Source organism: Mycteria americana, chromosome 1, assembly GCF_035582795.1.
Source record: "Mycteria americana isolate JAX WOST 10 ecotype Jacksonville Zoo and Gardens chromosome 1, USCA_MyAme_1.0, whole genome shotgun sequence".
In the NCBI taxonomy this organism is placed as follows: domain Eukaryota; kingdom Metazoa; phylum Chordata; class Aves; order Ciconiiformes; family Ciconiidae; genus Mycteria; species Mycteria americana.
The window spans coordinates 45,018,533-45,043,703 of record NC_134365.1 but is presented as its reverse complement, the minus strand read 5'-3'; the positions used below and the strand labels follow the sequence as shown (position 1 = coordinate 45,043,703).

Below are 25,171 nucleotides of genomic sequence, written 5' to 3'. Positions count from 1 at the left end.
CTTGAATGTTCAAGAGGGAAAGCATATCAGTGCAAAAGTTTTTCCCTTTCTTATTCATACTGCTTGTGACTAAGGGCACACCAATATTAGCTGTATTATCACTGTAACAAATATATCCAAAAAGTAGATGCAGTAACAAACCAGCAAGGGCAGAGACTGGCTATAAAATTATTTGTGCTCTAGACTTCAGCAGAGCAAAGCTTTCTCTCACTATTACATTACGTGAAGAGTCTTCTTAGCTGATACTCTGACAGAAAAGAAATTGATACTTTTTAATTAAAACTTAAGCAGAGTTGATATGCTGCGAAATCAAGAACGGCCATACTAGATCTAGTTCTTTTTGTGATAGTTTTAAATCTGACTTCTTATGCAAGTGAGGTGGCTGAAAGATGCTTTGATCCACCCCCTTCCAAACAGCCTGTGAACAAATGGGCCACATCAAAACAAATTAGACCAAAAGGTTACTCTTACAGCTTTCCTGAAATTTGACGGGGGAGAAAAAAAGACCTTGTCCTAAGCAGTAATAATCTCAGTTATTAATTAATTAAATGTAATCATACTCAGCCCTATCCAAAGTTTGACAGCATTAATCTGGCCAAAGAACATGTATGTAGTTCCAAACCAGCCATAGCAGATACCGCCATTTGATGGGCCAAAATCATGCGACTGAAATAGAGTGCCAGGGGTTTTGCAGTGGGGGAGCTGGAGTGGAAAGGAAGTGGAGCTAAGGATATGAATAGAGATTTTGAGGACGTGAAAATCTGGAGGTACTTCTGGGTGAAGGGTAAGGGAATCTGGACTGTGGGAAGGGTGGGCAGCCATCAAGGAAATGGGGAACAAGAAGATACTGGGGAAAGAGGGTTGTAATATGGATGGAGGTGGGATGGGGGTAGGTCTTTTTGGAAGGTGGGTGGAGGGGGAAGAGAAGATAAACCATCTACAATAGAAAGTCATAAAAAGGAAGGCTTCATCTGTTGTGCCATTCATGGAATGACCTGGCCAACATTCTTGTTGCTTCTCTCTGAACCCTCTCTAGTTCTGCAGCAATGTAGAGGGACCATAACTGCACAGAGCACCCTCAATAGTACTGCACCATTGGCTTGTAAGAGACACTAGAATGAGTTTGTTTCTACTCCCTGGCCTATTCCCTAAATGTCATAACTCTTAGTTAGCCTTTCTGTCAGCTGGAGAGTGTTTAACAGAGGTTTTCACAGAACTGGATGCAAGGGCAAGGTCCTTTTCAGCTAGCTTTAAAACCTATGAGGTTTGACTAAATCTTCCTTTTTAACATTCTTTGCTTTAGTCAATACCATGTCTTTATTTTGTCGTATTGCCATCCCTTAACCTAGGTTGCTGAAGTAACTGTGAAGCTCTCCACAGTCTTCTCTCTTCTTAACTATGGCAAGTAACTGTAATTTCATCTACATATTTATACTCCCTCATTACCAATGCTGCTTCTAAAACTAAATAAATACACCACACACTCTTACTTCTACTGTTGAACTTTGGGCATGTCACTGTTGACCTTCTATCAGGATGGAAATTAACCTGCTCAGCTTTCAATTTGTGATGGTATTTTTCCTCTTCCCTTATGACTGTTTAGGTTCTTCAACAGAATCTCACCAGAGGCCTTTTGGAAGCCTTGAGATGTGTTGATTAGCTTCTCCTTTAAGTGCTACATGAGAAGCACATTTGCTGCTCGGACATGTCCTGGGTTTTGTAGATGGAACTACACCAAAGCTGAGAAATAGGATGTCTTAAGCAGACCCATAAATAAATGGGATCATTAATTTATGTTTTGGACACACATGCTATGCGGAGGAGAAGACACCCAGAGAGTAAAGGTCTTCAAAGAGGAATGCAGCGGTGTTTCCATCATATCCTAAGTGGAAGCATTTCTACTCCTCTTTTAGAGTGGGATGTTATTTCATGGTGAAGAGTTCAATGCCTTTGTTAGTTACAAGCACTTATGCTGTGTACTTTTCATTTGAAGCCAGATGTTTTTCCAGGTAGGAGGGCTCAGTCTTTCAGCTATAGGAACAGTTAATTTTACTCCATTTATGAGTAGGATAACATTCCTAGGGTCAAAGGTCTGCTTTTGAGAAGATAGCAGCATTTTTTTGTTGCTTGTTGATAGCTATAACCAACTTCGTAATACTTGATTTGGTATGCCATAGGCTCAGCATGAAACACAGGTCTTTTATGCTTACCGGGCTTTGACTTATACAGTCATTTTTTCTTATAGTTGTCCTGATTGTCATTTTCTGGCAAATCCTTTCTTCCTTTTTGCCTGATAAAATACAGAAAATGCATACTGAATCAACACACTTTTTGTACTGTATTTGCTGCTAAAAAAGTGAAATTATTAAAATTATTTTAATAATTATACTTTGTTTTCATTAATGTACACACTGAAACTATTACTTCTATAATTAAATTTTGTTTTTATTAAAAAAATCTCATATATTAATAAATACTTCCTGTGCAGAATTCTAGATTTTGTAGCTGGCACACATGAGGCATCAACTGGCCCATTAAGCTATACAGATTTTTTATATATTAAAATATTACTATGATTTAAAATTGCACATATGGCAAAACAAATATAAGCAAGTAGAAAAAAGATGTCTCAAGTAATTTTGAATAGTATTAGAATTAATTCTGTTTTTAATAGGAATATTGACTATAAGATTTTGATTCTGCATTTTAGAACATTCTTAGAACTTGACATCTGAGAAGGTAAAGCTGTGAATGTGGTTTTAACCTTGGTGCTATTCTGAATGCTTAAAACTTAATAGAACTATATAATTTCAATATCTTTCTGAGAAAGATATCCTTCAAGGAAGCTTTGAAAGAGAGATATGCATATATTTGCTAAATATGGTACAGTTTTTACCACCAGAACTGAAGCATGTAGCACTGAGTCAGCATATGGATCTAGGATCAGGGAAATACTACATTTTTCAGTACATTCTGGGAGATATTGATAGGAGATTTTTTTTGTTTTATTTGTAAAATAAAGCTGTACAGTTCAAAGCCATTTTTAGGATAATAAAAATCATAATCTAATACTGAAACAATTAAACATACAATTTTTCATGCTGCACTCCATATCAGACTGTTTGTTATTACTATCTGTGTAACAGCAATTATTTAGATCTCCTGTTTCACTATCCATCAAAATCTTCTATTAGTTTTGCTATGCAACCATTCTGGATATAAATTCAGCATATAAAATAATATATTCATTATATTCAGCATATAAAATGATAAGCACTATTCAGCAGAATTTCTCCACCTTCAGCACATGCCTTCATGGTTGGGTGTACACAGCACAACTTTTCTGTCCCCCAGAAGCCTTATGAGCTCTTTTATAAGATTAATAAGCTCTGAGTAACCAAGATATTCTGCAGCCATAGCTCCAGTGCATATCTAAAATTTAGGCTGGCTGCAGAATACAGCTAGATTTTAATCTGCGCATTGCAGGATCAAACAAGATTCTGTTACTGAACTGGGAGATCACTGTACAATTGAAGCTGTTACCCTACAGCATCTTGTTTTTTCCTTCCTCAGCAACACTTAAGAAAAAGAAGTCCTGTGATATTTCCATCAGAAAGCACTTGCCAGCCTGAGTATGTGTAGACAACGCAATCTTTGTACTTCTACAAGTCATATAGAGAGATACGTGACATTTCAGAGTATAAGGTGCTGATGAAAACTCTGCTGCTATACTTTTCTCTCTCCCACCTTCAAGTGTCAAGAAGATACGTATTCAGTATCAGGTGTGCTTTTTTTACTCACTCCTTATTTGAATAAGGATTTTCTGTGACTTACCTATCCTTAAAAGCAAAGAATTATGATCATAATGCAACAGTTCTGTAACATTCTGTAATTTCTCGTGTAAAGAGTATTTATTAACACGTGACTGTAATTGTATGTTTCCCTCCCCCAACATTTTCATAACTTTGTAAAACGTTATTTGTGACAAAGAAGAAATACAGCATAAATCCGTATCCGCAAAGGTGAGACCGGGCAGTAATGCACACTCTTGCTCTATTTTAAGGCAAAAACAGTTCAGTGATTAAATTCAGAGACCTGGGATCACATGTAGAATCTCTTGGTCACAGGATTCAGGATGATGGTATTTTTTAAAGTAACATTTCTTATTACAACTACCCTGTACAGTAAGTTCACGTATTAAAACCAATTTCAGAAATGAACAGGAGGAAGAACCATCAGCAGCATATACCATAAATGGATGAACCTAATTCTGGCAGGTGCTGAGCAGTGAACCCTAACCAGGCTTTAGAAAACCACTGATCTGGGAGGCCAAGAGGGGATCAGCATCTGTCAGTATCAGGCCCAATACCATTAACTGCATGGTAACATTTAATGGTGATGACAGCTATACGCGTATATCAAGCAGTGCTTACACTATTATTAAAAAAAGAAAATACATTATTAAAAATAATACCTGGTTCACAATTAATACTATCAGTAGGCACTACTGGACTAATGGCAAAGGGTAATAGACCCAATCCAGAACCTGGCAGAATCATTAGGAATATAAGTTTCTCATGAAATAAAAACATTTTTATATAAATGACATGTCATTAATTCTTACAGTGCCAACTGCAATTTTTCTTTTAGCAAAAGATGATGAACTTTCCTGTTAGTCTTCCAAATTTAGAAACTCTGCAGCTGCTTCAAGTCTCTCTAAAGATGGCCTAAACTTTATTACTCTCCTGGTTAAAACAAAACTGGAATGCTGCTTCTTTGTAAACCAAACTTTTGCAATGAGTCTCTCTATGGCAAGGTAAGAATTAAATATATGCACTCACTTTGCATGCATTGAATCAAGCTCTTTCAGAAAAATTATTTGTTCCCATTAAAACCCCAAGGTGTTGCAAGCTCTATTTATAAGTAAGTACTCTTTTAACTGCTTCACCACAGGGCACATGCTTTTAGTTAAAAATAAAACAAAATAAAAATAAAAATAAAATAGCATATCATTGTATGAATTATATCTGGTTTTTTAGCAGCCACCTCAGCAAGTATTTCTGAAGTATAACGATGCCTTTCCCGAGGCCACAGAATACGGCCAAACTTACAAATCTTCCTGGTCAACAGAAAACCAGTAGCCATTAATTCTTTAGACTAATTTTCTAAATAAAGCCAACCTAATTTGGGGGGGGTGAGGTGGGGGTGTTATTAAATATTTTTCAACATAGCTTATCTCATTAGAGAAGAATATTGATTAGTAAAATTTTAGCACAATTCTGGTGTGTTACTTTTCTCTGCTGATTCTCATTTTTTAAAAAAAGTATTCTGTTCCATTAAAATAGCTTTTATTTTCTATGTTTTGGATACAATAGAACAACAATACTCGCAGTTCACTTTCAAAGCTTTGCATAACTTGGAAACTTGAGTTTTGTTCTGTATTTGATAATTGGTAATTTAATAATAATTAATAATTATTAGTAATAATTTAATAGTTATTAAATTTATTTAATTATTAAATTAATATAATTCTATTATTTTTAATCTAAATTTAAAATAATTTAATTATTACATAATAATTTAATTATTAAATATTATTAATTTAATAATTAAATATTATTGTTATTTAATAGTTAATTATAGTTAATTATTAATTAATATTTGATAATTAATTATTAAATAGTATTAATTTCATATTTAATAATATTAATATTTCCCCTTATATCACCAAATTATTTACAATACATTGCACTTCTGAATTTTATTTAATAGCTGTGCAATACATGGTTATAAGTCTGTGACTTCCTATTCAACGTTATTAAGTAAAGGTTTGCCTAAAAAAATTCCAAAAACTAATTTGCTTATGTATTTTAACTCTAATATTGAACACAAAAAAGGCCAAAAAAGAGGGGGGAGGGTTTTCTGTGGCATTCAACAAGGTCTTGCTCTACACAATTAGTTTTACACAGCAGTGTTTTATTTTTATGTATACATAATTATATACCTTGATAATAAAACCTTTCCTAGTCAAAACTGCAGGGAAAATCAGTTTGTTCTCAATCGACTTTTTAAATTGCATAAATGATGAAACCTTTATATAAGTTTGCATCACAATTCATCACATTTTAAAGTTACACACTCAGAAAATGTGAATGTATTCCCAGATATTAAAGAGTCAATTTTATATAAGGGTTGCTAACATCAGTATACTATAACTTTTCCTCATTTGGGATTTAAAAAAAAAAAATTATTCCAGTATTTTGGCCCTAGAAAATACATACTAGTGATACTTAATAAGTTGGTAAATTTGGAGACGTATTTCAAAACGTCATCAAATTAGGAATCAATTTTAGGGGGGAAAATCCTTGTCTTTGATGGTGAAAATCATATAGGCAATATTTTAGAGTCAGCTTAGCAATAAAGAGAATGTTTTCCGTATTTTAATTGAGATAACTTTTCATCTTCCACAGGTTATACTTGGAGAGATTTGGTTATACTCCAGAACAATAATGTTAAAAATCACCAAGTCAGCAGCCAAATGAAGCAAGACCTTTTAATCGGAATAGTTAAGTAACTATAACAATTTTATGTGATTTGTGGAGGGACTGCATGCTTTTTCCTTCTTATGTCCCAGCAACTGAGGTTAAAAAACAAGCCCTCCAAAACCAAAGCCAAACTAGCACATATTGCAGCCTTCATCACTTACAGGTCTTGCAGCAGCCATCATTATACGTCTGCACAATTCCTCCATTCTAGGAAAACAAAAGGAGAATATATCAAAAAAGACTGTGCCCAATGCAAAGGTGAATTGTATCTCAAGACATTCCACATTTTAAAGATGTCCAACTAATAAAAAATAGTATCACTGAAATCAAGAGAATTAGAGAGATATGTATCAGTTGGAGGTTTGGTTCACAAATTCCTTACAGCCTTTGACATTGAAAATGAACTTCTCACTGCTTATCTAATCTGATCTAGTCTCCTTTGAATAAGCCACTTAGTTTCTATAAGCATCTTTTTATATCATCCACTACCATCTATTTCCCCCCCACCAAGATTTATTAGGATAGTTTAAAAAATTCATGTGTGCAACTTTGCTGATGATGTAAAAGGATTTACACTGCTCATATGCCAAGGGAAAAATTAATATCTAATAAGTAGCTCTTTACAACATTAAATATATATATGTATATATATACACTTTTGAAACAGAACATTAACTGCAGAATTTCAGAACCATTGGTGTGCTCAATTCTTTTTCTCAATTATAGTCTTTGTTACTGATTTCTGCTAAAGTTGCTTGTTAGCTAGAAAGTAAAAATGTATGAAAGTGAAGAAAATGTCCTTTTGAAATTAAAAGAGAGCATGGGACGGAGAGAGACACAGAGGGAGGCCGTCAGAATCTGTCAGAATGGGTGCAAGCAAGGAACACGCGCCCACAGTTTTAGTGCATAGCCCAGAACTGCGTATCAAGCAGACAACTGAACATAAATAGCACTCTTATGATAACAACAGACAAAAGACATTTTAAGCTTCCATCTTTTTACGCTAGCGTGCATTTTTTATCTCATTACAGAGAAATTACTGAATCAGTTGTTCAAGAACTTTTTAAATGAGCACTTAAACTCAGCCTCTTAAATCCGTATTCCTAAATTATCCTGAGCTGCCTGTCAGAAGAGCTTTCTCCTCGGCTACTGGTTCAAGTCTATGATCAGCATCTCTGAAAAACAGGTCAGACTGATTCAGGAAGTCAATTTTAGGGCTCCATTCTTTAAAATCTTAACCATTATTACTAAGGAAAGATCTTAATAGGTGGTGACAAAAGGGTTCCAAGGAAGAAACTCAAGCATAAATTCAAAGTAGAACAGGCATCAATTTTAGATAGAAAGCCTTCTTCAGGATTGGAAGAAATAAGGACTTTTTTAAACAAATGCAATGGATAAGTAGGACTTGTGCTAAATTTATACTCTGTAGTCAAGGCAGCAATGGTACTTCCCCTCTCTACCTGTATATTTATTTTATTATTATTTGTAGCTTATATTAAATATATGGTGTACTGCAAGTACAAGAATTATAAGAAGTATTATAAAGTTAGAGAAGTATTATATATTGTGAACAAACATATAATGTACATGAAGCATCCACACTCTTCAAAACAGTTTATATGGGTATGCCAGATTTACATTTTTAGATATATGATGTAGGTAGATACCCTTTCATGTACGATAGATAGTTTAAGAGATAATAGTTTAAGAGATAATAACATTTATATATACTCTGTCATCTTTCTAATCTTTGCACAACTTAAGGAATTGTTAATATAGCCCACTTTTGTATGCAGCATTTCTGAATTGCTTGATCCAATTTATTTGGTGTATGTCTACTATGAACTTGGCACAGTGTTATTCCAAACTAAAGACATAGTGATTAGCACTTTATATAGTGGTATGTCAAGCATGATTCCAATTCCACAATATTTTAAAAGCAGTCATGATTAAGACCAAAAACAAACTTTCATATTCCTCACAGATATTTTGTCAGTCAGAAAGCAAACAAGAACATAGAAAACAAGACTGTAAATTGCTCACTTACATGTTTTTACTTACCACTTTTTCAATTTAAAGAAAGCGCATGAGGTATGCATGGGTTAAGTGTAAGCCAAACTCCAGATCAGTTATTGTCACTTACCTCAGCCAAAGTACAAACCTTTGTACAGTCAGTGTCATTAAAAGGGGGGCAAACAACACTTGATCCCAGTATGATAGCCCCTGCAGCAGTCTTTGCACACTTGTAGTTGGTGCAGTTGGAGCTCCAGGTGCTTCCTTCCTGAATATATAAAAGAAAACCATTGTCAGGAAAGACAAAACACTTCAGCTTTATCTCCAACCCCAAATCTCTGTAAAAGTGGTGCCCTCATGCTGTAGTACCCACCGAGTGGAAAGTTTGTTGCAGACCACCCATAGGTGGCAAAGGGAAAGACCGTCCTCTAACTACCAGTGCCTACTCCTCCCTGGAGCCACGGCTCTACTCTCCAGCATGCTGCTCAGCGTGGGTGTCCTAGTGCAGAACAAAAGGGCTCTGTGCCAGAAAAAAAGTCTGATAGTTTCTTTTGCTCCGAAAGCAATGGGAAACATGAACCAAGTCATGGCCACATCTAAATTTCCTTTTATGTGGATGCTGGAACACACCATCAGGATCCTGAATGCCAGTGCTTCAGTTTGCAGACTTCCTTTCTATAGAAACCACTGTAGAAACCAGAATGAGGAGAAGAGTGGCCCTGGGAAGAAGGGGAGATAGGAGTCCTGATGTGGACTCAGAAGCTCCCAACTCATCTAAATCACAGTGTATGACTTAGACTTACAATTTGAACCCTACCCTGCACTTAGAGCATATCCAGCCTTAAGTAAATGATGACATTCGCATCTCTTTGTAGAAAATTTTACAACCAATAAAATGAAATAAGGTATTCATGTAGTGTGAAATGGCAGGTCTTTCAATAAACACACTTTTTTCCTATCATATACCATAAATAGTCCCTAAGTGCGTAACCAGCAGTAAGGAGGTATGAAGCAAGACTCTCAGCATGAGTTAACTAAGAAGTGACTGTTTATCATATCATTATAGTTATTTTCTATCTCTGTCCAGAGGCACTTACCTCATACACAATTAGTGTTCCATTCTCAGTATGAAAAGAGCAGGACACATTTTGACAGGTACCGCAACAAGTATGGTGACTAGAGGAAGGAATATATGTTTGATGCTGGAAAGGAAGGAAAGCAAAAAAAGAAAAAAACAAGTATTTTTTAAACATACAGTATATGAAAATTCGTTGATTTCTGAAACTAAAAATACCAAGAGAAACAATATACGGATGGGTGGATGGATATGTTTATGTACACTGTTAGAAATTGCCTCTCAAAATAATCTTGGAGCCACAAGATACACGTCACCACTGTTAAGTTCTCAAGTTCTTACTGAGGAAACAGGACTAGCAAAAATCTTCACTTTTACTTTTATCCTAATTGTGTAGTTGTGCTCACAAATTGCATCATTCCTGTATTTTAAGGATACTCACAGCTTCACATTGCTGGGAACAGTTCACCATTGTAAAATGCATGGCATTGTATCCTGTGTTCTGATCTTTTTCTTGTAAACACTGTACAGTGTAACAAAGGTCTTCGTGCAAGTACTGAATCACTGACTGTCCAGGATTCAGTACTGTGACCTCTTGGAAGATGCACACATCATCCTTCTCTAACACCAAAAGAAACAAATGTTACCAGAGGGGGAAAAATAAAATCATAAAGCAAATTAAGAGAATCACTGTGAAGACAAAAGTAGGGCAAAGTCCTATGCTCTGCAAAAGTATTCTAACTTTTAGACTTGATGGTTTGTGGTTTTAATTACCAAACAAGGGGAGGAGGAGATATAATTCAGCTTAAGGAAGTGCTACAAAATGCAAAACTGCCTAAAATTGATAGTGTTCCTACCATGGAAGTAAAAAAAAAAATCTGTTGTTCTTATTTTTAAAGAGTTCTAATATTTAACATTGGGCTAAGTACACTATATGAATTATTCTGCATATCACAAAATGTAGCCTTTCTGTCAATTAAACTAGTATGTCTACAATTACCCACAGGACAGTAATATGCTCAAGCTATACTGGAAGTGCGTGCTTTGCTCCCGGAGGCAGTTTAGCCTGGGCTGCAGTCAAGTTTGCAGCATACCTCAAGCACCCCTGTGCACAGTACCGCTGAAATCTAGTCTACACAGGGTAGCTGAGTGAGGGAAGGGAGCAGAGGTCTGATCTTATGGCTGGGCACGTACCCTTGTGCTGGCCAGACAGGTCTGTTGCTGTGGTGTGAGATGTCTCATTTGTGCTGGACAGTGAACTAGGAGCGGTCACACTGCTCACACTCAGCTAAGGTTCACAACCTGCTTCCTATCTGCCTCTCACCAGAGAAACTGTCCCTGACTCTGAAAGCATGGGCAGTTTTACGACACTCCTACACCCCGCCAGAACAGACACAAAATGGATGGGTTAGCAGACAAAGCATCATATTCAGAAAAGAGAGCAAAATTGCATAACTAGGTAGACACTCATAAAATCAAGATAAAAGAGTGTTTATGTTTGAGAAGGTTATTATGGTCCTATTTCTGCTTTCTTTGCATGCCTTTTTTACTAAAAACTAAACAGCTAAAGAGCTAAACAGTTTAGTTAGTTTACAACAAACTAAACTAAACAACTAAACTAAACAAAACAGCTAGGAATATTAAAAAGTTACCACAAACGTAGTGAGTGCATCCACAAGCACTGGAAACACTGTTATCTATTTTTTTAACTTCTCCCTGAGTATAAAAAGATAAAAGAGTTTGCAAAGTCATGCACAATTAAATGTAGTGCTAAACAGACAATTTTCTCTCAAAATGTAAAATGTTACTTTCATCACTTCCACCCCTGCTTTCATAAAAGAGAAAAATTGCAGTGTACTCAAGAAACAGGAACACGTTCAGAGTTAGTCAGTGTATTTATCTCTTTAAACAGGAGCAAAGCACTTCATTTTCTCTAGGAATGCATATGCACTGCTAAACAGCAATTTTTCCTGAGATACAACGTTATTTCAATAATAAACATATTAGCAAAAGACTGCCTTTGATGAATTTTCTTCCAAAAGATAGGTGAAAGCTATTCAAATTTGCAACTCCTGTTTGCAGTCCTCCTAGACTTCACATTATGCAGTCTTCACAGAAGGGGAAGAGAAGGACAAGCTACAGGCATTTGATAGGGAAAATATCCCTGTCACTATGGTAATAATGGGAGTTTGAACATTCGCTCATAATTATTTTCCAGATCACAGTCCATGTTACAAGAAAGTATGTGAGGAGCAAAATATTTATGACTTCTCATATCAGCTAAATTCAATAATGTTCAATCATTTTAATCAAAAGCATAAATGCTTAACAAAATAACACATTTCTCCAGATGATACATATGATCTTAAAGCTCATTCCTCATTAATTATTAAAAACAATTCAGAATTATTTACGTGGAAAACCTTCCCAGCATATCGTTTCGAGTCAACATTGAACAGAATAATATTACAGTTGCTTTTCTTCTTTTGACATCTTAAAACACACAAAGTGAAGTTTCCCCAGGGAACAGTTGACAACGCTGTGCAGGCACTTGATGGAATTACGTGCTTGAGCTGGGGACTGGGAGGCAGTCCCAACTGTCCCTGTTCAGCCTCATCACCCTTTACAACTGATTGAAACAAGGAATGGAAAGGAAGGAATAAGAGGGCTAAACACCGTTAATAAAAATATCTAAAGGACAGTGCTTACCAATTTACAGGTCAGCATAGTAGCGTTTTGACAGCTGCATTCTGAGAAGAGAACAAGAAAACCGTATTAGTCAGTTAGCTAATTGTTTGCTTTAGTTAACACCAGTGACTAAGGAATAAAGTAATAATTACCACAGTGCCATTCTGGACAACACTGCCCAGGTATTTTTTCCTTCACAAGTGTCATGTCATCTGTGCAATTCATAGGAGGCTCAGAACAAAGATTTTCATCGCAAACTAAATGGGTGGAAAAGACACGTATGAGAATTTACTCAAATTTCCTTTGAATTTTCCAGCTTATATTTCTCTTGATAAACTATTTTAAAAATAATGACATTTTAAATAATTTTTAATTGTGTTTCTTAAGCATCTGAATTATATTTGGAACTGAAAAATAAACAAAGATTTTCAAAAGTGCTTTTAGTTGCCTTAGAACATATTTAAATTTTCAGAAGACATCATACAGGAATCATTTAATATTCTTCCTACTTCAGAGTCACTCAAGCTGATAACCAGTACCAAAGACAACTAAAATTACAGTTTTTGGAAAACATGGGCTTTTTTTCTCTCAGCTACAAATGTGCTGTAAAGCACATTTCTGTAAGATAACAGGGAGCAACTGCCCTCCTAGAATGACTCTAATAAGAAAATACCTGCCTGTCTTATCGCAGGTGGCTTACTGGGACTCTGAAAGAAGACCACATACTAAGATCTAACTTTCTACCTGCCAGAATTTGGCAAAAGCAGTGCCAAACACCTTTGCAGAAACTTTCACCTGGATGCAAGTGCTAGGAAAAGAAATGACCAAAATATGGAACCACCTGAAGTAAAAATTACTAAGCTCCAAACTTACTGGAAGACAATTTAATTAATTGAAATTACCCAAAGACTGCAATAGGACAAGAGTTAATCTAAATTAAGCAGTTACACTTGTAGATGTTACTTAAGAACATATAGCACAATTCCTGTATTTTATGAGGCTACCAAAGAGACTACGTTACACTGCAGATATTTTTATTCTGGCTGCTCATTGTTTGAATAATAGTCAACCCAGCAGTATTTGAAATCCTTGGCCTACTCCTTCCCCTAAAAGCTAAAAGTGCAAAGAAACTGCCTGAACACTAATGAATGGTACAACAGAGGAACAAGAACATGGAAGCTGTTTTATTATATATGAACATTTGTATATTTATACTGCAAGGATGGGGTTCAGTTCCACATTAATATATCAGTATTTAGATCACCCTGAAAGTAGCTATGTGAACTGAATAACCTCTCCAGACTCCATTCACTGGGCCACCACTCAGTGGGCCACTCAGTTAGGCCACCACTGAGTATACCAAGAACTTTGAACCTACCTCAAATGCAGACACCCTCATTTAGATCTCTTAATCTCTATCTGCAGCCCACCCTAAACACTGAATCAAAAAAATCTCCACACACCCACACCGTCTGTCATTTTTACAAAATTTGGTAACGTATCGAACTGACAGCAGTTACACTTACCGCAGTAGTAACGAGGACAACAGTAATGTATGGTATTAAGGTCTACAGTGAGAATTTCCCCTTCATTACACAAGGGAACAGGCTCAATACAGGATTCACAAACTAAATTTAAAAAAAAATCATACATTTACAAAGTTTTAAATACTAAAATATTAGCATGTGTGAATTATATTTAATAGACTATATAACAAGTCATAGTATGTTTGTTACTTGGATAACAGAACTTTTATGGATTGACATTCAAATATAAAAATATAACAAAGTTCAAGTATGATGTTCAAAATTATGTTGGAAATAAAAGATCCCAAAATCCAGGAATAATTCATGCTCCAGTCAGCCTGACATGTGTGACGTCCCACTGACCTCTCCAAGGATTCCTGGCTTAAGTTATTAGGTTTAGAACTATAGACTATTTTTGTAAATACTTGACTATTCCTTAGTTATCCATAAAATATTAGAGGCTTCTTACCACAGAGATAAGAGAAACAACAGGGATCTTCCTGTTTTGCTTCAACAATAAATTGATCTTCTCTGCAGTCCAGCTGGGAATCATTGAAACAAACTGAAGGATCACATTCTGTAGGATGTGAAATAAATTTTAATAGTATTTTAAAAAGAGTCACAGAAACAATACTAAAAAGATAAAGAAAATATATTCTTCATCTACTTAGTAAAACAAAATACCCCAAATTGACTGTAAATCAAAAGTGACAGAAAACACAAACACAAAAAAAATTGGAGAGTGTGGAAAAAAACCCATCATAGCCTGGTGCTATTTACAATGTCCCATTCTGTTAACAATCAAAACAACTTGTAAGGCATATTTTCTTACAATGCATAAAACAAGTGTGGAAAATGTCCCAGTAGCTGTGTTTTTGTATTTCCCTTACCACATCGGTACTGTGGACAGCAGGACAGGGAGTGGTAGCCTACCACTAATTTTTCATTGGGTTTGCATGTTGGAATAATGGCATCACACAATGACATGTTACATTCTGTGGGATAAAAAACAATCAATTTTGACATATTTGAACAGATATAAGTGCAAGTCCTATAGCTCAAGATATTTATACCATCTAGTATAGAGATCCACAAACTAAGAGCAGCCCAAGTCAGCTTAAAGTGCACTCCATACCATCATGTAGACCTCTGAGCTCAACCCAGGGCTGGTATAGCTCCATGTGTGGCACTGTACAAGCACAGTTACATCCCTCTTAAAGCAGGTATTTACTTGCTCTGCTTCCTACACCTGAAGCCAGCTAAAATGTCCCAGTGAAAATATTCCCTAAACAAATTGACAATACGGTGTCGGTTCCAGGTATCTAACTAATGAGCAAAAGCACCGTATCAGCTGGACCATTTGTTCTTGTTTTCCTTGAAGATGTTATAAAGAAATAAGTATCTTTTGCTTAACAGTTTAGGAGCAATAAGCTTATTTCTTTTTCTAACAACCATGGCTAGACAGAATATTATTATTCAGTGATCAGCTCACAAAATACTGCTTCTGGGAAACAGCAGTAGGTCAGAGGATACTGCTCTTGACACCAAAGCACTAATAAGAAAAGCGAACAGGCTCTGATGACTGCCCCAATTACCAAGGTACTTCTGTCATCGAGTATTTATCAATTTCTTTTGAAATTCCACCCAAGAGCTTAAAAATTAATTTTTAACAGAAGTTTTGTTTCACTAGTGGACTTCTAAGAAAAAAAATTATTTCAGTGAGTCAGTTCTTACAAAGAAAAGAAACCTGCTTTGCTGGCCCAGCCAGCCACAAGTACCTAAAAATCACTTCTGAAAAATGTTACCTTGAGCCCTGTCTAAAGACTGTCGTCTGCCAGCGAATGTCAAGCACTTATACTTCTGTTACTGAAAACAAGTGTGGTACATACCACAAACTTTCTTTGGACAGCAAGCTCTCTCTTCGATGACATGGACGATAACTTCCCCTTCTCTTTCACAGACTGGCGGTGGATCCTCGTTGCATTCAGGTTCTACAGCAACAATGCTTCCATTTTCTAAACAGTTGTACATGCAACAGCCTCTCACGGACCCATTCCACATCTCCCCAGCAGAGCGGGGTTGTCCTTTGTTATCTGTACATGCTGAGAGAAAAAACATTATATCCCTTCAACAAGTAGAGAGCGCAAATTTCCTGCAAGCAACTGTGAATTGCATAAAATTATTGCATCAAATAAAGGCGCTGTGGAGCATTATGATCAAGGGAATCCAAGAAAAGATGATGACCTTAAAACCCCCAGCTGAATAAGTGCTTCACTATGTTCTGAGTATAAATACTGAGTGCAAGGGAAAACCTGCCCATGCTATTCCTTCCTGAGTACTCCCAGAAAGAAAGCCTGGGAGCTACAGAAGAATGACCATCATTTTTCCCCAACAGAAGTATATCAGCACGGGGTCTTGAATCCAGGTGAACTGAAAGCACAAACTGCTGTAGCTTGAGATAAAGCTAGGCTCTGTTGAAGGGAGCCATACCAGATTCACACTTACTGAGGACTGACACAGAACTTCAACCATTGCTTACATGGAGCTGTGGTTAATGTTAGCATATCTGCAAAACCACTCTGTCCTGCTGCACTTACTACATTTTTCTTCTGGTATACAGAGGTCAGAGTCTGTTCTATGCAGAATAGTGCCATTTTTACACACACAGTCTTCCCTTAAATAGGAGCAGGGAGAATCTTCATAGAACCATTTATTCAAGCACGTCTTGGCTTCACAGGGTTGCACACAAGGCTGGTATTCCTTGCCCTCAGGACAACTCAATGCTGCAAGTCATAAAAATAGGACATTGAGTGCTGCTGTTATTCTTTCAGCATTTTATTGGATAAACAGGTAGTAAGAACAAGTGAGTGTATCATAGAAAGCATGTATTTATATTTTTAACAGTACTTTAGGTAAGCAACTCATTCACTCAAGATTAAAACTGATTCATGACACTTTGACTAAAACAATACATCTTAGGAACTTGTACCCTGATTTACTAATGCTGTGATAGAATGAGATGATACTTACAATAACAATAGAAAGAAATATATTTTTAACTCATCACTAAACAGTGCAGCAGTATAAAGCTGCATTGGGGTATAGAACATGGCTGTCTGCTTACAACAGTAATCAGGTGTCCTCCATTTAATGCAGATGTTGTGCTTGTTGCATAAAGCCACATATGCAGAAAGTGCATCACACTCATAATTCCAAAAATAAGTACTGTTGATCCACATCTTCTCACAAAACTCCTGTGGTGACACCTAGGAACATATTGTAACTGAGAATTAACAAGTAGAAGAGCTTTCTGTAATTAAAATAAATCATTAATTACAAGCAATAATACAGCTGCAAGGGAAAAAATCACAAGCAGTGATTCACACAGAGAAAAAATACCATTTTTTTCAGAACACTCATTCTGCAAAACTTAAACTGCCAGAATTTTTTATGCTCATTAGTAGGCACAGAACACAGTCCTAATGAGATTGTCACACTACTTACAACAACTTCTGCGGTATAGCCCTGTCAGCTAAAAATCAACAATCTCAGCCAAACATTGCTGCTATACCTTCCATAAAATCCTGCTGTCAACAAATTATTACTGAGTGCTCTCTTTCTGTGTCTATAGGACCCGATAGCCTAAATGGGTCTACAGGCAGGTAGTGCAACCTCTCTTATTTCTGTTGTTTTTATTTGCATAAGCTTATAACAAGGTGGAAAAAGTCAGATTTTGTTTCATTCTGCCTGTTCACTACTGGGCTGCAGCCCAGCTCTCCCTGTGGTTTCAACTCACTTCTGCCATAAAGTTCATTACACGGATGACTCTGTTACCTATCCTTGTCCAGTTGCTTCACGCCTGTGAAGCACACAATACACTCCATCCACTCTGGCTCTGCCACCATCATGAATACGAAAGAAAACAAATTTCGTAATGGGTGAACCAAGCACTTGGCAATTTTGATGCTATGTCAGGTTTTGCTATAAACCAGGAAAAGATGCGATTGCATCTTAAAAAAAGATCTTAAAACCAGGAAAAGATGCATCTTAAAACCAGGAAAAGATGTGATTCCCTTTTATTATTTTTAAATAAGATATGTTAAAACAATTATGAAAAGCATCCTGCTCCCCACTGGTGCTACTCTCCCTTCTTGATTCCAAACTGCTTACCACTGCTCCCTCCCATTAAATTTCTGTGGCAAATATCTATTAATCTTTTTTTCAAAAAAAATCTCTTTAACCCCTTCCTTTCAGAAGAAGTCCTCCAAAGTGAGGAAAGGTCTGGGGAGTTTGAAGGAAGGGGCTGAGCTGCCTGCAATACCTTTAACAGCATTTGTCTGTGATAAAAACTGAAGAGTAACACAACGCAAACCAAGGGTGGAAAAGCAGAACAGCAAGAAGTGAATCAGGAACCTGGGCACATCTATCTCTGAGAAAGAAAGGGCCATTTGAGTAATTAATCCTTTTTATTTTGAATTAAATGGGAAAAGTAAGTCACACCTCAGAGATTTGGGGCTTCCTCATTGCCCGTTCCGGGAAGCAGCTGTGCTGCACTACCCACCTCTAGTGGTAGTCTGCATGCTACAGCTATATTCCTGTTAGAAAGTACAGTGTCCAGAAACTGACTGATTTCCATAAGAAACGCTACCAAATTGTCAACGTAATAGTGACTACGTCAAAATTTGTTTAACTGGAAATTTCTTTCGTCCAATAACAGTCAAAAAAAGTGTTGCTGGTGTATGCGGCAGAAGCATGAGGCTTTTCGTTCTAGTGACCCATGTCAAGCATTTATTAAAAATAACTCTTGTGGAATGCATTTGTGTTGAGATGATGATCTTGTGTCTCTCCTTTGTGCTTTGCCTACTAAATAATTTAAGAAACAGCATAATAGAACAGGGATCCATATAGATGTGTGTTTACAATGGACAACATGACAAAGGCATTAAAGCCAACATGACAAAAGTATTAAAGTCAACATGACAGAGGTATTAAAGCCACCCATCCAGTTGTCAACTTATGAAAATAAGCAAAACATTAAAAATGTGCATATCTCTCTCACTCTTTTCTTAACTATACATCTTTTATTTAATTTACATCTGGAATTTCTCTGATCTTAGTACTCACTTTCTTGTGACAAGGGACAAAACTGCTTCTGTTTAACAATTCCATACAGTATGTGCAGTTATCTTCAGTACAGTTTCTTACTGGCCTCCTGGTTGTTACATCAAGTGATTTCTCAATTTCCCAACTCTTAATGAACACTTCCATTTCCTCCATATTTGTAATTATGGTCCTGTTTTGCATTTTCAGGTCATCAGTAGGGTCTCCATTACACACCCCTGGAGACAGAGCATCATATTCAAAGCACAAACAAACATGCTGTATTACTTCCTTTGGGAAAGAAAACTGCACTTGATAAGGTAAGATTAACATTGCATCAGGCTCACCTGTGAGACTTAGTCATCTGAATGTATAAATGAAAGCAGCTACATGTCCACTTTCTACTTGTGATTTTAGTTGTCAGCTCAATGGCTTAGCAAAACAAGCAGATCATACAATACAAGTAGTGATACTTTTCCCAACAATGAATTAACTTTTGAGAAAAACTGCTACCAAAATGTGCTGTTGAGTGTAGCAAATTCACTGACAGGGCACCAGATTCTGATTGAATAGCAATTCTGTTGAATAGCAATCAGCTCCATGGGAGTAAATGGAGACGGCTTTCAAATTAACTGCACATTGCTGATGGCTTGGCACTATATTGAAACTTAATTGAATATTCTAAATGCAAGAAGCTACGAAAGGAATCTTTTGATGAACTAATTGCTTTCTCTAGAGAAAATATTTTTCTTACTCAATTTATTAATACAAAACAACAAAAAAATGCACACCCCCCCCAAACCCCTGACATCCATTGGCTACCTGAATTCATTATTGTATGTTTTCAGTTAATTCATCAATGAAAACATATACTTCCTATAAGCGCATAACAAGTCATTAATGCCAGAATTTTAATGTTCATAATAGTGTTTTACATCCCAGGGACTGATCAGCCAAAGTTCCTATATCCTTTTTTCACTTTCCTTCCTCATTGCTAACCACACCCTAAGTCCTTGCCTTCATGCTTTCAGCCCTGCATCCTGATACTCTCCAGGGTCCCTTGTTAGAACTGGGCTAGCCTGGTGTGACAGGCTGTTATTCTCTCAGACAGCATGGAGAAACACAGAAGATGGTATTTGCATGATAAGAAGCATTTGACAGTAGCACCACTTCCCAGTATTCTTAACACTTCTGCTTCTTGCTGCTGCCTAATGCCATCCCACAAACTGTGCTGGCATTGGAATTTGTAGGGCCATACTACAGAACTGCAAAATCAATACACCTTTAAAAATAAAGCCAATTTACCACATAATCCCATATTTTTTTCAGTTTGAGAGGGAGAGGATAGGAGAATCCCAGACAGGAACAAACAGCAGAGAATAGGAAAGAAGCACTAAAGGAGGCTTCAAACTTTATTGCAAAATATCAGGTAGAGCAACACTTTACAGTGGAGGTTGAATTTGTCTGCATAGTCTTCCTCTTTGTGTCTTTTTATGGCACAAAGAGTAACTATTATACAATCCTTCCTACATTTGCCCTCATCTCATCCCAATCTTTTTCAGCTTGCATAGAGAAGATGGCATGATACTGGGAAAAGATGCAGTATGTGCTAGGACCAGCATTCGCCTTCTCTCACTAGATCTAGGAGAACTTTCCTTTTGTTCAAGCAGAATATAGCAATTGATTTTAAACACTTAATTTGTTTATATGTATATTTAAACACATCTGAATTGTTTTGTTCTCTTTTAAAACTAAAAGCAGTTTAAGAGATTATTAAAAGTTCATTTTCCTGTTCCATATAGGGTAGATTCTGCAAGATTACAATGCACCAGAAAATGAACATTTATGATAGAATTAAAGTAACTCTAAAATACCTGCTTACACTTTTCCATATAATTCATACTGGCAGAGTTATAAAAAGGCTATCAGGGAAGCCTGAAACATGTTAAATTTACTATCATTGTAATTTAAGTCCGAGACACCTCAGCACTTAAGGTTTTGGACCCTAGATCCAACCTTAAGAGGTCTGAATTCACTATCCCCAGGAGACTTGGACCCTTCCCAAGATACACCTTTTATCAGCATTTGCATAGCAATAAGCTACCACTGCTAACATCTGACAGTTATTCTTTTCTCCCATAATCACTGAAATATACTCTCACTACCTGAACTTCTTCAGCAGCCACTTCTCCATTGAAGATTTTCCCCTTTTCTTTACTTGACTTCAACAATATTCTTAAACACAGGCAGAGATGAGTACATTTTTTAAAAGTTAATTAGATGCAATGTACTGATCATTACTTGCTCTGCAAAGTACTTTTTTAGCAAGCAGTGCTTTGGAACAGAATCATTGATTTATTATTATTAATTAATAGAATTTCACAAGCCCACCTCAAATAGGATTGTCAGTGTAGTTAATGGGGATCACAAGGAGAGCTATAGGGACTGCACGTCACAGACACAAAAAGGAGGTGTAAATTTTAAATGGGAAATTATTAAATAAGAAAAAAAAATTGCCACCATAGCCTCACCACAAAGTCCTTCTGTCTTCATCGATGTGTTAGAGTGTAATCCATACTGTATATCTATGATGCCTGTAACGTGAGCCCACTTGATGCTAATACCAGCTGGGGTATTAACGACATACATTGCACCAGTATCCTGAATACTCAGTCCTTCTTTTGAAAATGGTAATGATTGAATTACAGAATCCACTACTACCTAAAATAAACCAAATACATTTTAGAGATAAAAACAGATTGCAAAGATGTATTTTTTCTGTCTTTACACCTTATAGCAAAAGATATTTTTTACAGCCTCTGCTACATACAGTAACAGTCACAGTGCTTAAATCACAGCGCGTCCCATCAGTGCCATTTCCTATAACTGCAAATGAAGTAGGCATGAGAAAAAATCATGATACAGAAATCTTTTCTAATTAAGGAAGCAATAAATCTTATTTATCACATATCGTATGATAAAACAACAAAAAAACCTCATCCCAATTAGTCAAAGTTATCTGTTCTGACCTGTTATTGACTAGCAGGAAAGGCAGCTTAAGTATTTATCATTTCTTGGAACATTTCTGTTTGGTTCTAGGTTATCTGGAAATATAGTCTCAAATATAAATTTTTGCAGCTCCTTTAAAATCCCAAAAGAACTTTGAAGTGTCATTTTGGATTAATGACATGTAAGTGAAACATGGTATCAGAAATGTATATTTTTTTGTTTCTAGCACACCATGAATTACTGGGAACCTGAACCACAAAAGTAATCCTAATCCTGTAGTACATTCACTATAAACCTGATTTATTGCATTCTACAACAGAATAGCTCTCCAGCTATCTTTTAAGTGTACACATGCTGTATCCTGGTGACACATACTTACTTTTCTCGCTAAACGATTGATAAGTAATTTATATGTGCGGGTTGTTACATTTAATTTCTTAAAACAGAGCCCTGAAGTGCTTGCGGGAGGAACCTTGAAAGAAAAGCGACAAACAAAAAGTTTAGTTACTGTTGTTTTTCTAATTCTGTACCAGTGCTATAGGGAATTTTTTCAATATGTGTAGTATTAATGTATTTTATAATTAGTAAAAGAAAATGGTACTCACTAGTTTTCTTATTGAATTTGCACTCTGGAAAACATTAAAAAATAGATTAGAAGTGCAATGATAATCATCAGGATTCTTATTTGGCAAAAATAAGTTGACTGTTTTCTTTGCGTTTGAAGTTATTCTACAGTCAGCTTCATAATTAATCTAATTTCGTATATTCCTTACAAATAATAAAAAATACACATTTCCCAGCTAATGTAGTACATCTTTCTATGAACTATTTTTAGAAACTTGATTTACTTGTTAAAGATTTAAATCAAAGGGGTTTATGTGGAAAATTATACAGAAAAGAGAACACAATGACCTGAACAAGTTGAATTAAGAATACATAGAAATACAATGGTCGTACCAATAAAATCCCCTGCCCTAACTTTGATAAAACTGCTACACTAACAAGGCATCTTTCTGCACAAGATTGCAGCTCATATATACCATACCTCAGCTGGCTTTTAACTAAACAGCTTTAACATTGAGAGCAACTCATTGCCAGCATCACGAGATTCAGCATATGCTGCAAAGCCCTTTCAAAAAATATTTCTTAAAGGACTACAGCGACAGACTTCTAAAGCTCACCTGCCTATGTGAGCTGCGTTCACACCTTTAGACTGCAACCAAGAAACAGTGAAGAGAGCAATTTAAAAGAAATCGTCTAAAACAGCATAAGACTCGGGACTTAAAAATCAACTGTACAGTTGCCCAGTGAGAGTAGATAGGAGACCAAATAGGGATGGGAAGGAAAGAAGCATGATGAAGTTCCTCATCAGGAACTTGTTTATCCACAAACTAGAGATGGAAATACAAGCCAGTTTTTCGAGGGCTGCATAAATTAGGAGTATGGACAATGCAAAGGAAATGTATGTACAGACTCTAAGGATGAGACTGACCTGACCTAAACTGGCAGTCTAAAAATAAAGTTGCAGGATCCCCTCTGTAGGCAATGCAGAGAGTTAGACAACTACAAAGAACAACTCATCACACTAATCCCAAACTCATTAATACCTTCCTAAAATAACTACAAAAGATTTTTGTGACTATTTAAAATATTTTAGCATTTTGACCATATTGTAGAGTATAAATTCAAGGCCTTAGGAAGATTTGTGGGTGGAGAGCCTGAAAGGAGACACACAGATTCAGAAGTTATGCCACCCCTGATAGTTTAAAAGGAACCTACATTTGAATTTCCTTGTAACGTAATACAACAATTACTATTTAACCTAAGATAAAATTCTTTTATCTAGACAGCATGATTAAGCATGCTCCTTGAAAATTAAATAACTTGCCATTTTTCAGTGGGTATGGCTTTTATCTGAAAGTTTTAAGTGATACATTTTTGCAGAATTTCATACCTATAACAGAAAAATTGAAGAACCTATTACATGTATTGCAGAAATGCAAGAATCTTACCTGATTAGCAGGACATTTTTCAATATGAGCAACAATAATTTCTCCTGGTAACTTGACTAAAATGTAGGAAGCCATATTACAGAGGGCTATGTTGTTTCCATCAAATGTAATAACACTCAGTTCAGACAGTACAGAACATTGACCTGAAAAAGAACTGTCATTTAATGAGGTTACCACAAAACCGAATACAGGGCATTTCTAAAAACTTTCACTTTTAGCAATATTTGCTTTCATATATATGTTCATATTTATATTGATGACCTTGTTCTGCGGACAGCATACTGAGCCATAAGCAGAACCAAATATCTTACATTACTCAGGGGAAATACCTTAACCTATTGCTATGTGCCCAACGTAGGGGAGAAAGTTTAAATTGGTGACAATTTTCGCTTAAGTCAATGTTTTACAGGCAAGGTCAATGAATCTGTACATTGTGACATAAAATATATGCGTTAAAATATACATATTTTTGAGATACTGATAACAGGAGACTAATCTGTCCTACCTTGAGACAAATATTTAAAAGTGCGATATTGGTTTCAGTAATGCTGCAAGGCTTTTAATATGACTTCTCTTTGGCCTTTTTGTTTCCTTGGCAGACAGTCATCTGCCAGTTTCTGCACTTACTAAGTATGAGTAAAAACTGCAGGTAAGGCTAACTGAAATTTGGGGGTTCTGTCTTTCAGAAAATGCCCGTATTTAATTTGTTTTCTTCACAAAATATAGAAATCTCAACATTTCTACTGATAGAAATTCTGAAAAGTCTCAGATGGAAAATATTGATGCTTATGTTGCAGACTTCATTTCAATGTTTTCATTCAAAACAAAATACTTTTACTCTCTTGAATGTTAATTCAAAGATACCAAGACTTCAGTATATTTAATTCTGTTTTGCTGATGAACAGCTCTTTTAAATTCATTCCAGTACTCAACCTCATATTCCCACTGTAATAAACCCTTAATTTATTACTTGAAATCTGTGTTGTATTTAAAAATAAAACAGTGACTTACAGGGACATTCCCATTCTGGGCAACAACTATCAGTGTTAACTTGAACTGGCATTCCTCGAAAACCACAGTCTGGCTTCTGCACATCCTTAGGGCAGTTCCTTGAAAGATTGTATAACATCCAGCCCGTATTAACACATACATACTGGCTACATTTGTCAACAGGTTCAAGGTATCTTGGCTGTCATATAAGGA

At 36.1% G+C, this 25,171-nt stretch overlaps 1 protein-coding gene across 1 annotated transcript in view; it reads right to left on the bottom strand.

Annotated features, from left to right (window-relative positions):
* OTOGL (otogelin like) overlaps nt 1–25,171 on the bottom strand; it is a 96,923-nt gene that overhangs the window by 585 nt on the left and 71,167 nt on the right. The window contains exons 40-59 of the mRNA XM_075504264.1: nt 24,980–25,157; nt 23,969–24,111; nt 22,562–22,585; nt 22,336–22,428; nt 21,479–21,668; nt 18,972–19,186; nt 16,972–17,113; nt 16,445–16,630; nt 15,737–15,949; nt 14,738–14,842; nt 14,317–14,424; nt 13,848–13,949; nt 12,474–12,578; nt 12,343–12,383; nt 11,286–11,349; nt 10,076–10,254; nt 9,656–9,760; nt 8,707–8,826; nt 6,707–6,752; nt 2,211–2,290 (exon numbers count right to left, since the gene is read on the bottom strand). Coding sequence (XP_075360379.1) covers nt 2,211–2,290; nt 6,707–6,752; nt 8,707–8,826; nt 9,656–9,760; nt 10,076–10,254; nt 11,286–11,349; nt 12,343–12,383; nt 12,474–12,578; nt 13,848–13,949; nt 14,317–14,424; nt 14,738–14,842; nt 15,737–15,949; nt 16,445–16,630; nt 16,972–17,113; nt 18,972–19,186; nt 21,479–21,668; nt 22,336–22,428; nt 22,562–22,585; nt 23,969–24,111; nt 24,980–25,157 — 2,439 coding nt within the window. The remainder of the gene's footprint in view (nt 1–2,210; nt 2,291–6,706; nt 6,753–8,706; nt 8,827–9,655; nt 9,761–10,075; nt 10,255–11,285; nt 11,350–12,342; nt 12,384–12,473; nt 12,579–13,847; nt 13,950–14,316; nt 14,425–14,737; nt 14,843–15,736; nt 15,950–16,444; nt 16,631–16,971; nt 17,114–18,971; nt 19,187–21,478; nt 21,669–22,335; nt 22,429–22,561; nt 22,586–23,968; nt 24,112–24,979; nt 25,158–25,171) is intronic.